Source organism: Falco naumanni, chromosome 6, assembly GCF_017639655.2.
Source record: "Falco naumanni isolate bFalNau1 chromosome 6, bFalNau1.pat, whole genome shotgun sequence".
NCBI lineage: Eukaryota > Metazoa > Chordata > Aves > Falconiformes > Falconidae > Falco > Falco naumanni.
The window spans coordinates 79,873,429-79,889,081 of NC_054059.1; the positions used below are offsets into that span (position 1 = coordinate 79,873,429).

A 15,653-nucleotide genomic window follows, 5' to 3' on the forward strand; every position below is an offset into this window, starting at 1 on the left:
GCAACAAACTACTTTTCCAGCAGAGCACTGTTACCCAGCTTGGGAGGATGGAAGCTTGCTACTCTCAAGATAAACTTAATGTCACTTCACACGATGCCATGGTTCTGGTCCTCATCACACTTCAGGCATTTGCTGGCATATGGATAAATGTTTTCATTGTTTTTGTGCTTTGTATTTCTTGGGCCAAAAAGAAAATCTTCAGCTCTAATGAGAAAATCGTGATGTTTCTGGGATGCTCTAGGTTTTGGCATTTGTGCGTCACATGGCTGTATTTCTTTCTTTCAATAATTTACCCCTGGTCATTTCATGTTCACCCCATACCTGAACTACTTTCAGCTCTTCAGAGCTTTTTACATTCTTCCAACATGTGGGTTTCTGCCTGGCTTTGTGTTTTTTATTGCATAAAAATCGCAAATTTCAGGCACATCTTCTTCATCTACCTGAAAGCAAAAATTGACAGGATTGTGCCATGGCTGTTGTGGGGTGCGGTGCTTTCATCCCTGTTCCTCTGCATCCTCATCTACAACATCACTTACATGGCACCCTGTAAAAACCTCAATAATTCCACCATCCTAGCAAATACGTGGAAACTGAAAGTCGAAATGGATGAACATTATTTCCCTGTTTTTATTGTTGGTGGCTTTGGAATTGTCAGTGCATTCATGGTTGTAACCTTTTCTGCCCTTCTCCTCCTCTTTTCTCTCTGGAAACATCAACGCAAGATGCAGACAAACTCAGTGAAGAATCTCAGCATGGATGCCCATATCAAAGCAATGAAATATGTTATGTCTTTCTTCTTCCTTTACAGTATTAACTTTATATGTTTCGTCTTGATAATGATTTACACCACAAGGGAGCAAGGTCCCGTGACATTTGTCATTTTAGTATTTCACTGTGCTCTTCCGGCTGTTCATTCCCTTGTTCTGATTTTCAGCAATCCCAAACTGGAAAAGGCACTGCTAAGGACTCTGCCCTGTGTGAAGTGCAAGGTTTGTATGAGGTAGAAACTGTAATAAAAGCTGGAACCCATTAAAAATGTTGATATTTTGTTATAAAAATCACATAATTTAATCTCTAATGCAGCTCTCCAGACAGTGTAGATGATACAGATGTTCTATCTTCAGCAAGTTAAGAAAACTTCACTATAATGCTTTGAACTACATTATTATGCACTAAATAAATAAATATTATAATCTGATTTAGATAATTCTTTGTGTTAAATTATTGTCAGTAACAAAGTAATTTAGACCTGGTACATGGGCTAGCTGCAAAAGGGGAATAACAATACTGAAAACCTTCTAAAAATGCTTTGGTGTTTTCTGATTGAAGCTACTTACCTAAACAACCTGTTTATATCTATTTTGTTTTATGTTTATTTCTGCTGTGGCTGTGTACTTTGCAATATTATGAGTTGTACCACTATCTTGTATTGATTTATAACTTATGTGTGAATATGTTGATCACTATTATTCACCAGGGGTGGTGACTGACTTGTAAACAGCAATGCAGAAATGGCCTTGGGGTGGGCAGGTGGGGTGGGGAGTCCACTTCCCATGCCAGAATGAGGTGTCCACCCTCTGCCCCACTTCATGTAAAACCATGACTTCTTCTGCTTTGTGTGACTGCTCTCCCGGTCTGCTTTTCTTTTTGTACGAGATCTGCTTTTACCAATAGATTCTGGATTAGTAAACATTGAGGAAGGCAAGTTTTGTGCAAAGTGCAGTGGGGGATAAAGTCACGCTTTCAACTTGCAGTGACCCATGGGCGGATGCTCAGGGTGTTCGTGCCAGGTGCTGGCAGCTGGGGACCCATGGGACTCTCTGTGAAGCAAGGTCAAGGTTGTCCTGCGCCAGGGAAAGTCAGTTCCAGCTGCCTGCAAAGGATCCACTGCAGGGCACAGCTCAGCCCTTCAGCAATGCAGATGGCTCCTCTGGGAAAATGTATTTAGGAAAGGACAAAAACATTCCCCAGCAGTGAGGAGTGAGGGAAATTGTGAGGAACAGTCCTGCAACAGGGTCAGAAAAGGAAGGGGAGGATGTGCTCTAGGTGCTGGAGCAGGGATTCATCTGCAGCCTGTGGATAGGACTGTGGTGTTGTAGGTTGTCCCCCCACAGCCCATGGAGGTCCACAGCGGAGCTGGTACCCACCCTGCAGCCTGTGGAGGACCCCATGCCAGAGTAGGTGCGTGTGCCCTGAAGGACTGAGGCCCATGGACAGCACACACTGGAGCAGGCGTATCCCGAAGGACGGCAGCCCATGGGAAGGACCCACGCTGCAGCAGGGGAAGAGCGTGAGCAGGAAGGAGCCGCAGAGACAAAGTGTTATGGACTGGCTGCAACCCCCATTGCCCATCCCCCTGCGCTGCTTGGGGAGAGCGGGGAGAGGAGTTGGGAATGAACAAGTGAAGTTGAGCCTGGGGAAAAGTGGGGGTGGAGGTATGGTGCTTTAGTTTTGTCTTTGTTCCTCATCATCCTACTCTATTTTCAATAGGCAATAAATGAAATTGATTTTCCCCAAGTCAAGTCTGTTTTGCCTGTGGTGGTCCTTGGTGAGTGATCTCCCTGCCTTTATCTCAACCCATGAGCTTTTCCATCTTATTTTTCACCACTGTCCTGTTGAGCAGTGAGGGTGAAGGAGCATCTAGGTGGGCGGCTGGCAGCTGGCCAAGGTCAACCCACAACAGCAGATGATCTAAACATGGAATAGTTCCAGCATGAACAAAGTAGAACCTGAATTGTTCTTTTCTTGCGCCACCTCAGGCCCAGAGGGATGTCTTACCTCATGCCAAGAGCCAAGAGTGCATTTTTCATGCATCTCAGCAGGTTTTGTTTCTGCTCTTGTTTTAGAACACTTACCCAGAAGCAGTGCATTTGACAGGTGTGAAGCCCAAATCTCAGAGGCCTCCTGAAGCTCTGCAGAATTCAGATATATCCAAAATGCTCTCCAGTGAGTCATCTCAGGTGTAGCAGGAGCTCTGCTGGACATGGATTCACTCTAGAAGAAGTGGCTGAGCTTTCTCTCTGCTGCATTTTTGAGAACTATCTTTAACATATTCCTACTAGCAAAAGGCTTCTCAGATCTTCTTTTCCTCGGACAAAGGAGATGCAGTCATCTTGTAGGGCAAGAGTGTGAAAGGGTCACTAGTTTCTATGTACTTTCTACTAGAAATCAAACCAGAGGCTCAGGGAACATAAGCAGCCCCAGGATGCTAATTTGAAAAGTCAAAGTGGAAGTGAAGCAGCTTAGTTGGCAAGCTTTTTGCTTTAAAGGTTGCCTTTTCCATGGGCCAAGGAGCACTCCCTTCCCTCTTCCTCTCTGTGCACACAGAAATGAAAGGGGAAGAGGTTAACAAGAAAGTGTTTTCAAAACATTAGCTTTCACTCTTTTCTGGCTCTTCCTGCAGCAGTAAAGCAAAAAAATCGCATTCATGTTGTCCTGCTAAAAAGAAAGGGTTTGAGTCATCTGATCAAAATTAGACACTCAGAGCACGTTGCCTTTCACAGTTTGCCTTTAGCTGCAATCGCACTTTTTACATCAGATGCCAAACTCCTTTGAGTCCTACTTGCACAGTAGGAGACACTCTGTGCCATCACATGTCCCAGTGGAGGCAGGTCTTAAACTTATCTCCTCTGGACACACCTCCCTGCTGAAAGGCCTTTAAGGAGCGGGCACCACCACACCTCCCTTCGTTCCTGCTGTCGCTCATGAAGTTGATCCTTTAACATGATTGTCCCAAATCTCTTTCACAAAAAGGCCATGGAAGATCCATTGTACTCCCTACCTCCTACACAACATTGCCCCTCAAAACCTCACATACCGCAAGACTCAGCAGGCAAAACCATCTTGCAGATGTTGCCACACAAAAGAAAGCAGCCCCAGCAAACCACGGTGAAGACACCTTCTCTCACCTCTGTCAAACCCCTGTGGACATGATGCACAGCACAGCTGGCACTCGAGGAGGCAGGTTACAGAACAGCACAGCCCATACGCTACAGTTGCTCTCTGGAGAGATGCAACGATGTGCTCAGCCCTGGGGAAAATGTTCCTCAACCACAAGATGCTCCAGCAGCTGGCCTCAGGACTAGAAGATGGCCTGTTTAGTTTAGCGATGGGCACTCTGTCCAACGTATGACTCCACTTGCACCATCACTAATTTAACAGCCAGACCAACTGTGAATGGAGCTGAAGTTTCATACGGCTGGGGAAATGCAAATGGCAAAAGACAAAGCTAGGAGCTTGACCTGTTTCCCCAAACATAGGCATCTCCACTCATTTGAGATGTCCTAGGGTATCTAAGACATCTGCATGGCGTTGGGAGGTACAGCACTGGAGACCTGCAGGGTCAGTCTGGGTCCTCAAGAGCATCTCCAGTGGCATTAGACACCTCTGTGTAGATGGCTGAATTCATCCCAGGAAAGCTGGAAGAGGGAGATGGATCACAGAGCTGTTGGTTATGACTGCAATGCCTGAGTGTTGGGTGGAGGACACCTGTAACCAAGGCACTCCAGAAGCACCAGGTTTGGGTAGTGGAGGGGAAGCAGAGGGGGAGGGAGGCAGGCACATGAGGTGGGGGGAAGCAGACACGTAAAAGATGTCAGATGTCAATATCAGTGGCTGCCCAGTGCTGGCATGGTATGGAAAACTGCTTTGAGTCAATCAAATTTTTTATGATTGAGAAATTAAACGGTTAAAGCTTTTGCATTTTTTTGCATTTTGTGCTGATGAACAGCGGGATGTCTCAGGTCCAGTTCCAGAGCATGCCTCTGAGCATAGACATAAAGATCACTGGGGGCACTGCTAAAAATAAGGCAGTGCTCTGTCTTGACAGCCACAGGTGTCTGAAAGCAGTAACCAGGGAGCATGTTTTCCCTCTTGCTGGGCCAGGAATGGTAGATACAGGCTGTTAGACCCATGTGTCCTGTAAAAGGTCAACATCAACATCTCCCCTTCAGCCAGAAGAAGCAACTATACCCCACCCCAAACACCACCAGAGGCTACAAGCCCCTACAGAGCCTCCTGGCTGACCCAGGACCAAAAGCAAACAAGCAAATGCCATGCACATCGGCAGAGTGAGGAGTACCACAATCCTAGTTGCCTGCAGGAACCAGTTAGGAGTAAAACCATTTCTCTCTCAGACAATATAGGTAGCTGATGTTATTTCTGTATATTTATACACTTCAGTGAATTAGAGTATTAGTATATTTAAACATCTTCTGCAGTTTTCTGATATTTGAGATCTGATATGTATAGACACACAGACAGACAGAAGCACTTCTACCTGCTCCCTATCAATGACAGCATTTACGGTACATCACAAGAATGTATCCCGGTGGCCATCTGCTTCTCCTGTCCATCCATATTTCACCCTGCAGATGCACCTGAGGTCTGCCAGTGTCTTCGCTCTGCATTGCAAGCTCTCAGTGGGCACACTACTGCTTCCCCCTTTTTTTTCGATTTTTCTTTTGAGCAGAGGGTGTGTAGCGTTCCCAAGAACATGGTGGGTTTCTCAGAAGCTCGTCTTTCTTGAGTTCCCAGTCTTCATCTCTCTGGTCTAAGGAGATGCCTTTCATCGCAGCTGTCCTGCGATAGTTTCTGCTCTCCTCCTCTGCTCTGGGGAAGAAAGCAAGAGTGCATCTTCAGATACTGAGCACAGACAGCACAGCCCCTCCACCATCCACGAGCAGCCCACCTACAGTGTCAGGGGATCCTGTATTGGTATGGTCAAAACACTGTTGCCAGCAATAAATACATGAGAAAACACTGAGGTCCATCCCAAACCGAACAGCATTCATCACCCCAAGCGACCAGGTACTCACTGAGAGCTGGGCTGAAGTGGGAAACCTCTGGTAAAGATCTATGGTGAGATCAGACTTTTACCGTTGGAATCATAATTTTAACTGTGCAAAGCTCTCAAAAGATGGATCTTATGAATTAGTGTGCTTTTAAATAGACTTGAGCACATTTAATGCAACCGTACATAATATAGTAACTCGCTGCAACTGCAACATTTCCATTTTCTTTTATTTTCTATACTGCTCATTCATAAGTATTAGAAATCCTTAATGCCAAAACATCAGATCTGAAGACAATGGGAATTTGGGAGGATTTGTAGATAGTTATTCTTTACAGACAAACTTTTAACCTCATGAACTGTCTAATCCAAATCCAATTCAACCCTGAAATTCTGGTAAAGTTTGCATTCAAATCCAGAAATAAACTGGACAATACACCCCCATTTCTTCTTTTAAAATAATAACTCTAACTATGCAATACCATAGAAATACAGCTGTGCTTCAGAGGTTCAAATTTTGCATGGTAAAACTTTTTGTAGAAGACACCATTTTTCCCAGCCTAGTATCTCCATATACAAATCATTGACAACTCTCCTCTGGTTCTGGGGATTTTAGCTGTGCTTTTCAAGCTGTCTCTATGATTTCAAGCATGTGAAACCTGTTGGCTGTCAGACATTGAACCATCGTCCACCCAGACCCTGGGATTTCCGAGTCAGCATGGAGTTTGCTTTTGGCATCTGTGATTTACCCAAGTCTTCTTTTTTTTTTGGTTTTGGTGGGGTTTTGGGTTTTTTTTTGGTTTTTTGGGGTTTTTTTTTTTGTGATATTCACATCTTTTTTCTGTTAAACACACACAGACCCAGATCTTCATTGAAGGACACTGCACAAGCTTGTAACCTGAAAATGAACATAACTCACTGCAATGCTCCTTATAGCCTTGAAATATCAATGGTTTTCATTACATTTCCCATTGCAAACAACCAAAGCAAATTAAAAACCACTTTCATCAAGACCAAAATGAATATGCTCATTTGAGCAGTGGAATTTTTATTTCTTTTTATCATTTCAGTGATGGTTTTGTCAATCACAGCTCTTAAATATTTTTCCTATGAAGTGTTGTTAATTTTGTCTTTACAGTCCTTACATGTGCCTGGCACAGACATAGTCTTTTGGAAAAAAATAACCTCAAACTAAAAAATAGATAGCTACTTTCTGCATTTTGTAGCTATTCGAGGAATTTTTAAAGGGAATTTTAAAGAATTTTAAAAGACCAGTATATCTATCTTTCACTTCCAAGTCATACAACCTAGAATCATGGAATAGTTTGGCTTGGAAGGGACCTTTAAAGATCATCTAGTCCAACCACCAATTTTCAAGTCATTGAAGGACCAGTTCCCTTTCAAAAAAACAGCAATATCCAAAGAAAAGGACCTTCTTTTCTTTCTCACACCAGTAGTAAGCAGCAGAAAGCACTGAAAAAATAGGAGCCACTGTAGTGAGTGAACCTTGGCCAGCTGCCAGGCGCCCACTCAGCCGCTCTCTCAATCCCTGTCCTCAACAAGATGAGGGGAGAAAGACTGCAGAGCTCATGGGTTGAGATAAAGGCAGGGAGATCACTCACCAAGGACCACCACAGGCAAAACAGACTTGACTTGGGGAAAATCAATTTCATTTATTGCCTATTGAAAATAGAGTAGGATGACGAGGAACAAAGACAAAACTAAAGCACCATACCTCCACCCCCACTTTTCCCCAGGCTCAGCTTCACTTGTTCATTCCCAACTCCTCTCCCCGCTCTCCCCAAGCAGCGCAGGGGGATGGGCAATGGGGGTTGCAGCCAGTCCATAACACTTTGTCTCTGCGGCTCCTTCCTGCTCACGCTCTTCCCCTGCTGCAGCGTGGGTCCTTCCCATGGGCTGCCGTCCTTCGGGATACGCCTGCTCCAGTGTGTGCTGTCCATGGGCCTCAGTCCTTCAGGGCACACGCACCTACTCTGGCATGGGGTCCTCCACAGGCTGCAGGGTGGGTACCAGCTCCACTGTGGACCTCCGTGGGCTGTGGGGGGACAACCTGCATCACCATGGTATTCTCCATGGGCTGTGGGGGGGAATCTTCACTTACCCTGGAGCTGCAGGGCTGTTCCTCACTTTTTTCCTTCACTCCTCCCTGCTGGGCAGTACTTCTTCCCTTTCTTACACATGTTTCCAGAGGCACCCCCAGTGCCACTGATGGGCTGGGCTGTGTCCTGCGGTGTATCTGGCACAGTGTAGCCCCAACCTCTCCTCACAGAGACCCCGCTGGACAGCACCATTGCCAGGATCCAGACATAGACTCTCCCAAGTGTAAATCTTGTCCAAGAGAAGACAAACCCTTTCCTCCTACTGCAGAGGTCTGATTCGGTAGGTACTGAGTATTTGTGGCGCTCTGTCAAAGATAGCACCAAATATCAGGAAAAATCCTTTTTTCTCTAATACAGCAGCTTCATCACATCACTGCAATGCTGTCCCAGCTGAGAGCTTGGGCAGCATGGAGCAAAGCCAGTGGTTTCACACAGATGTGCTGCATAGCATGGGTTTACTACAGAGATACATATATATATATATTTGTAGATATATACATGCAGAGACAGACAGATATACATACACCTACACAAACATATCATTGAGACAGGTGGTCAATGCCCCATGTCTGCTAGTGTTTAAAAGACATTTAGAAAATGCCTTCAATAACATGCTTTAATTTTTGGTCTGCCCTGAATTGGTCAGGCAGTTGGACTAGATGATCGTTGCAGGTCCCTTCCAACTGAACTAATCTATTCTATTCTATTAAGTATCTGCTACCAAAGGCAAGAAACCTCTTTCTGTACAATTTTATACATGTATATATATATATACACACATACACATACATATATATAAGCCCTGGGCTTAGATAGCAGGAGCCTTTGGTGCAGTTTCAGCCCTTGGCACTCTGCAGAGATGCTGGTGGCAGGCAGGGGCCGTGGGTCTCTGTGCCTGCTTGGCACCATCCTTGGCAGCTCTCACAGTGCCCAGGGTAAAGCCCTTCTCATGCATAACAAATCTGATGCAAATGATGTGTTTGTTATTCAGAAGCAGCTGTGTTTTGAAGGCTGTTCCCTATCCTTTGCATGTCCATGCAAACTTCGGTGAGTGGTGAGAGGAAGGATTTGGATGCTCATAGCCCTTTTTAGATATGCATGTCAGCCCTGCATTTGGCACAGCCCCTCAGGCTGTTATTTTAAAAATTGCCTTTTCTCTCTTTCTGCATGACAGGCAAATACCCAAAAATGATGGTGATGATCTGTAACAGAATATCCCTCATATTTACATACCGATACCACAGACACCGTGAGTGACGGGCAGACCTGCACAGCATTAATGTGCAAATGCACACTTCATTTTGTCTGCAGCACACATGGGTACTGCCCAGCTCCCGTTGGAACCATGGAGCCCTGCCTGACCATGGACATCACCTCTGGGACCTTCTGCACACCTGAAGGAGCAGAAGGTAATCGCGATTATACTAGAAATGCCAGTAATTCCTCCTAGCTGACTCCAAGTTTGCTGACATGAAGAGGTGAAATTGTTGCATGAGGTAAAGGTGTCCACTGTGGTTGTCAATATAGTGGTTGGGCTTAAAGAAAGGGTTCCTGAGCCCTGGTGATAAACTCCTGGCTGCCACAGGCTGTGTTATGGCTGTGAGGTGATCATACAGGCTTCGCGTGTCTTGTAATATGTCCCAGGCATGAGCATTCAGAGCATCTTCCCAGTTATTAAGTTGTCCTGGCAATGCTCCTAACTGAGTCATGAAGCCACGGGGTGAGTCAGGCCAGCACGTGGCTCTGAAAGACAAGTTTTCCGCCTTAAATTAGTCATTCACCTCAGAAAACCCCCCATCAGCTACATGAGCCGCCCTAGGCTGTTGCTGAGGTGGTTCAGACCAGGATGTCAATCATTCTGTCAGTCATCCTCCCAGCTGCTTCCACCAACACAGGCGCCTCTGCCCGCCACAGGCATCCCCCATTGGCACCATCCGGGCTATTGCCCCACTCTCGCTGTCACCTCAGTGCCATGGCTCTGGTGCACAGCCAAGTGCATGGCAAATGCTACAGACCTGGCAGGGCTTAATGGTGAGAGTAGGGCAAAAGTGACAGCACTGACTAGGTCAGCAATTGCTATAAATGATTAATCAAGGGGAACAAGCCTGCAGGACTTTCACCCTCTAGGGCAGACAATATTTACCTGTTCTGACACAACCTCAGCAAGCCAAGCACTGAGAACAGTATAAAGAGAACCTCTCCCCTGGAAGAAAGTGCCCCATTCTCCAAGAGCTGGCAAACCCGAGCTTATCCCAGCCAGGGCCTAGGTCGTAAAAAAATATATATAGATTACTAAAGCTTAGGTATCAACTGTTGGTTGTTTGAATTTCTTTAAACTGAAGCTCTAAGAGTAATACGAGGTGATTCTTCTGTGTGGAAGGAAGGTGGTGAATAGTGAGGGTCTCTACAGCGAGGCTTTAGCTGTGAGGTGTCTGGACACTGGGTGGGCAGGTGAAATGCAAAGGTCCCAGCAGCCTCCACAACAGCCAGAGCTTAGAAACAGGGACCTGTGGCTGTCCTAGAAAGCTTTTCGGGCTCTATACAGGGGGATTTTGTACAGTTTGTCTGTCTCTTCCTACGGAAGGACACTGATGCTCTGTCAAGACAAAAAGTGGGCACAAAGCGTTTCAGCAGGAACCAGCAAGCTGTAGAAGTACAGTGAAAGGACAGCAGTACCTACAGAAAGGTTTACATGGATTAATGAAAGGTGGCATTTGGTAGGCACTGGCTACCTCAGATATTTGCACAGTCACCATGAAATTGTTTTTGAACACCATGAAAATGATTTTGAAATTGGCAGCTCTTGTGCCAAACTGGCAAGCTGGAGATTTTGAGTTGGATACACATCTATAAAAAAAAGCCATGGTTTATATGGTGCCAAAGCAGTCTTGAGAATGTGGCAGTGGTAAAAAAGATGCTAGTTAAGAACTATGGTGGGACTGTAAATTCACAGAAAAACCAAGGAGAGGAAAAGCCTTTGGGTGCTCTCAGCATCTCTGCATCTGGCGTGTGCCAGTTTCACAAACAGCATTATTTAAATGCCAGGGCACGTGTGGGAGTATGATTTGCAGTGAACAAGCTGGTTAACCTCTGCTGGTCTGTACCACTGCTCTAGAGAGATGTAGGTATGGAACACAGCTCAGAGCTCTGGAGGACAGCATCCTGATCCAGGGAAACAGCTTTGCAAGGATGAAACCACCTGTGAGCCAAATCAGTGGCTGAAAAACAGGGATGGTAACTGGGAACCCTTTAAAAGCATATTGGCCATTGCATATGGTGCCACAGTGATAACTGTAAACAGTTAAAACAACAAGGAGTCTTCCAAAATTTGGAAGTAATTAATATGTGGCCATCCTCTGAACAGATCAGATTTTCAATAATTACGTAAAAAAAAAAGGATGGCTCTGTTCTTCACTACAGGAAAAGCCAAGCTATATACATACACCAACACCAACTGCTAAAGGGATGTTCTTAAATAATTCAACCTGTGTATTCAGCATTCACCAGTCTAAGGGTTTAATACTTCTTAGTTCTTGCTTTCATTTCCATTGCTTAATAATCACTCTGTAATATCTTTATAAAAACAATGATGTCATGAAGTGATAAAGATTTTGAAAACACACCAAGGCAAACCACAGAAGGTAGTGGAATAAATTAACATCTTCCCAATGGCGTTCCCACAACAAAGACCCGTATTTTCTTACCTGCTACTCATGCTTGATGGCTTTAATAAGCTTTAGGTGGAAAGATAAGTAATATGCTCATATTCGTTTTGGTCCTCTATATAGCAGTCAATTTAGTTTTCATTGCTGGAGCCCTGCCAGCTGCCACAGTGGGACTGGCCATCACTACTCACTTTTCCAAGAACCTGGAGCAGTCTTGGTGACCGTAGATTTCTGCAAGCCGTTTGGGAGTGTCACCGAAGAAGTCAGCTGCATCCATGGCAGCATGCAGGGAATGAAGGGTGCGAAGCACTCCCAGTCTCCCCGACTCGGCAGCAAAGTGAGCCGGTGTCCAGCCCACGTCACTCCGCAGGCAATGCCGGGCACCGTGATTCACGAGGAGCTTGACCAGCTCCGATTGCCCTTGGGCAGAAAAACAGGGAGAGAAGACACACCTGCATTAGACCATACCTTCAGGATGCAGAAGATGGTCACACACAGTTGATCATAATTCTCTCAGGCATGTAACAATGGATTTTACCCATGACCTGGCCATTTGATTTATCAAATAAATGATACTTATTAGAAAATGGTTTTTTTTTAAAAAAACCCAAACATTAGAAAATTTTTTTTCCCAAACTAGACTGCTTCCAGAAGCATTTTACAACAAAAACAACAAAAAGGCAAAAAGCCTTGTACGAATTTCTGAACAGCACAACTCAGTTAGTCATTGACCAACTGGCTATTGACTATTTCATTGGTTTATTTTGGTTTTTAGTTCGATGCAAAATAAAATCTAAACATTAAAAAACTGGAAAACCTGTGAACAGCTTTACTAAAACACAGATCTGCTTGATCGGAGATAGAGAAATCACTTGTTTCATTCACCTTCATATTTTTCTAACTTGTGGAATTGCTTAAAGAAGCCAAAAAAAAAAAAAAAAAAGGCTTTCTACCCTACTTCACACTGCCTTGACTGAGCCAGATCGTTCCCAGTGCCACCCAGGCCACGCCAGTCTCTCATCATTATTTTCTCAGATAGCTCAGTTCCCTTTGCTGATGCTCAAATGAGTAATAATCCATCCCAGCAAAAGTAAAAACTGGTGTCAAGTGTAAACCAGCAAATCACACACCTGATTTCTGAGCAAAGGCAAATGCCATGATGTGAGATCCCATTTTATGCTGTGCGCAATTATACATTATATATTGTTGCCTTCAACTCTTTTTGGGGCTGCAAAAGGATTTTTGGCTTTCACTGACACTTCTGATGGTGAAGGAACAAACAGGAGCTGCAAAAAACCTCTGGTCCTGTGTTGTTCATTCGACCAGGTGGGATAAAGGGAGGGCAAAGTAAAACACACTGTAATTGTTTTGTTCTTTTGGGCTTGGTAAATACTTGGTATAAATACAGCGTGCTTGGCTTTCTTGCTCATTTGTGCAGGTGTAGATAAGAACTCCTCTGTACTGTATGAAGTCACCTCTTAGAAAAGTAATGTGGGGAACAAGGAGACGTGCTATACGGACATATGTAAACTGTAAGTTTTCACATAACAGGAAAAAAAGCCAAAAAATCACTTTGATGGCAACCCCATAAATTACTTCGGCAGCAGAGCTCCCATTTAAATTGCTATTTTTCTCTTTTTGGCTCGTTAAGGACAAAATAAACAGATAGAAGCTGCGACTATCACCAGCACTGATTGCCGTCACAGCAAGGCGTAATTACGCTCAGCATCACCCGTTACGCCGCCGGTTCGCAGAGGTAACAGAGCAGGGGTACCCTTACCTCTGGCAGCAGCCCAGTGCAGCGGGGTCCTGTCGTGCCAGTCAGCATCCTTGTGATTTGGATCGCAGCGCCCTGTCCTCAAAATCTCATCCACCAGGTCGTAGTCCCCCAAAGCCACAGCTTCGTGGAGCTCTGTCATGCTGCGCACTTCGGAGAGGTGCCTGGTAAAAGAGCGGTGGTCATTTGGTGGGTGTTCACTGATGCATCAGCTCCTCTCAAGCACAATGTTAACAGATCAAGGAGCACCTGGATTAAAAATGAGACACACACTATGAGAAATCAGAATTTATCCAAAAATAAGGAAAAAGGAATGAGAGGGGGAGAAAATATTTTTCATTTATCTTCAAACCAGTGATCACGGACTGATGGTGGTATTTGGTTCGCAGTCATGGAAATCTGGAGCAAAGTGCAGCCCTTATATAAAGGACTCGGAGACAAAAGCACACTGCATTTCTCAAGGATGTTGCTAACAAACAGCCAGCTCAGGCCAAACATTTGCCACGGGTCTGTTGGTACTCGCTATGGAAACTGGCTCCTCCCTTGCCAATGCTGCAGATCCATTATCGGTAGCATATTACTGCAATGAAAGAAATGCCCGTGCATGCATCTTCTGATGGGTTTTGGTGCAAATAATCAAGCTATGACATGCTGCTTAAAAATCTTGTCTCTTTAGCCGTGCTTTGCACTTTCCAGTCCGATACAACAGACCCTAATCAAGAAACACAAGCAGATCTTCTGGCCCTGCAAGGCTGTGGATTTCAGTGATTATACCTGTGCTAGCGGGTATTTCCTGGCTGCTTTGCTGGCAGGGAACTTAAGCAGCTTGCAAGGATCGCTACGCTACCCCATCATCCTGAGGATGGAAACACTGCAATATTTTCTCCAGTCTGGCCAGATCAATGGGGAGAAAACTTTTGTATTCCCATATTGAAGCTAGTCTTGATCTAATTAGTCCAGTTCCCCTCATAAGCGAGAAAAGTTTCACGATTTGCTCCAACTTTTGCATTACATTTAATTCATGGAGTAATTTTCACAGACTGAAAAGAGTCTGATTGCCATGTTCAGCATGTTGGAAAGGATCAACATGGGAGCTTGTAGAGGCTGATGTGACGGAAGGTTTGCAACCCTAGGGGCTGCATCCTGGGAGCCAGAGGTGGATGGGGCCATTTCCCTGCTCCCAGCCCCCATAAACACCCCAACCACATCTCAAATCCAGGCTGGAAGAACACACCACCATCTCTACCTTGCTTTCTTATAAGAAAAAGATGAGATACAAAGGTCAGAGGGAATCACCACCTGCTTCAGCAGGTCCCCTGACTTAGGTGGTTGGACTGTGTAGACCAGATGCAAGAGAAAGACCCACACATGACTTCTGAGTTTGACTCCTGCACATCTGGGAATATCAGAATACATTAAAAAATATAATAAATGTTGGAGTTCCTCAGAGGGCCACAGAAGTATCATGGGCTTTGGCACGTCTCTGTTATTTAAACCTTTCATGCACCACCTCCTCCTCATTGCCTCTCACTAACCTTGAAGAACCTGTTCCTTTAGATTAAACAGAGATCTTCAGAGTTATCCTCTAAGACATTTCATGAGCATTAAATCTATCCTGAAAATGTTACACTTTAATGCATCCACCAAAATGAGTGCTGGACAAAAGTACAGAAAAGAAATAGATCTGGGACCTTTTCATACAACTTTCTTATTCTTTTCTAAGGAAACGCCAACAAAACTCAAAGTTTAAAAACATCCATTTCAAGCACCTTTGTGTTCTGCTAGCTTCACATCATACCCACGCACACACATGCAAAGGGAGAGGAAGGGAAGCCAGCGATCCCACCTCAGGAGCTCACCAGCTCACCCAGGGGACGACAGTCCATGGGTGCAGCATCACAAGCAATTTAAGCCAAACCAAATTTCACCTTCCCTCCCTCCCCTGCTGCCCCCCTTTGCTGGCCTTGAAGCTCATATGGCTGTTTCATCGGCTGGATCAACCTGTTGATCTCTCAGAAAGCTCATCTTCTGCTATTGGTTCTGGTTTTATGGTGAATTCCCTAAACTCAGCACTACTGAGGGGGCTGCGTAAAGGGGGTGTGCAGATCTGCCCCCTCAGGGGGGACCATGCTTGAGCCACCTTAAGCTGCTCCAGAAGCTGCACCCAAAAGCGGGATCAGCTTCCTTGCGAGGTTGTTACCCCTTTCTCATAAGGCCAGAGGAAAAGATTTGGATTTTGATGGAGGGACCTTGAGCCAAAGCGCAGTGCTCCCGTGCTGCGGACTCCCCGCCTTGCCCAG

General features: G+C 45.1%; 2 protein-coding genes and 1 pseudogene across 2 annotated transcripts; 1 reads left to right on the top strand and 2 right to left on the bottom strand.

The window, feature by feature from the left end:
* The window catches only part of LOC121090648, an 80,269-nt pseudogene that overhangs the window by 14,677 nt on the left and 49,939 nt on the right, over positions 1–15,653 (bottom strand).
* Positions 48–1,004, top strand: LOC121089877 (taste receptor type 2 member 9-like). The gene has a single exon (XM_040597596.1). The coding sequence runs from the start codon at positions 48–50 to the stop codon at positions 1,002–1,004; it is 957 nt and encodes a 318-aa protein (XP_040453530.1).
* Positions 5,220–13,559, bottom strand: LOC121089879 (ankyrin repeat domain-containing protein 66-like). Its single transcript, XM_040597598.1, has 3 exons — positions 13,357–13,559; positions 11,768–11,996; positions 5,220–5,610 (listed from the first exon to the last, which is right to left on the bottom strand). The coding sequence occupies exons 1-3, from the start codon at positions 13,493–13,495 to the stop codon at positions 5,430–5,432; spliced, it is 549 nt and encodes a 182-aa protein (XP_040453532.1). The 5' UTR covers positions 13,496–13,559; the 3' UTR covers positions 5,220–5,429.

Coding starts and splice junctions, on each gene's coding strand:
- LOC121089877 (XM_040597596.1), top strand. CDS start 48: ATGGAAGCTTGCTACTCTCAAGATAAACTTAATGTCACTTCACACGAT.
- LOC121089879 (XM_040597598.1), bottom strand. CDS start 13,495: ATGACAGAGCTCCACGAAGCTGTGGCTTTGGGGGACTACGACCTGGTG. Junction 11,997..13,356: donor GCACTGGGCTGCTGCCAGAG/GTAAGGGTACCC, acceptor TTTCTGCCCAAG/GGCAATCGGAGCTGGTCAAG. Junction 5,611..11,767: donor TGCTCCAGGTTCTTGGAAAA/GTGAGTAGTGAT, acceptor TTTCTTCCCCAG/AGCAGAGGAGGAGAGCAGAA.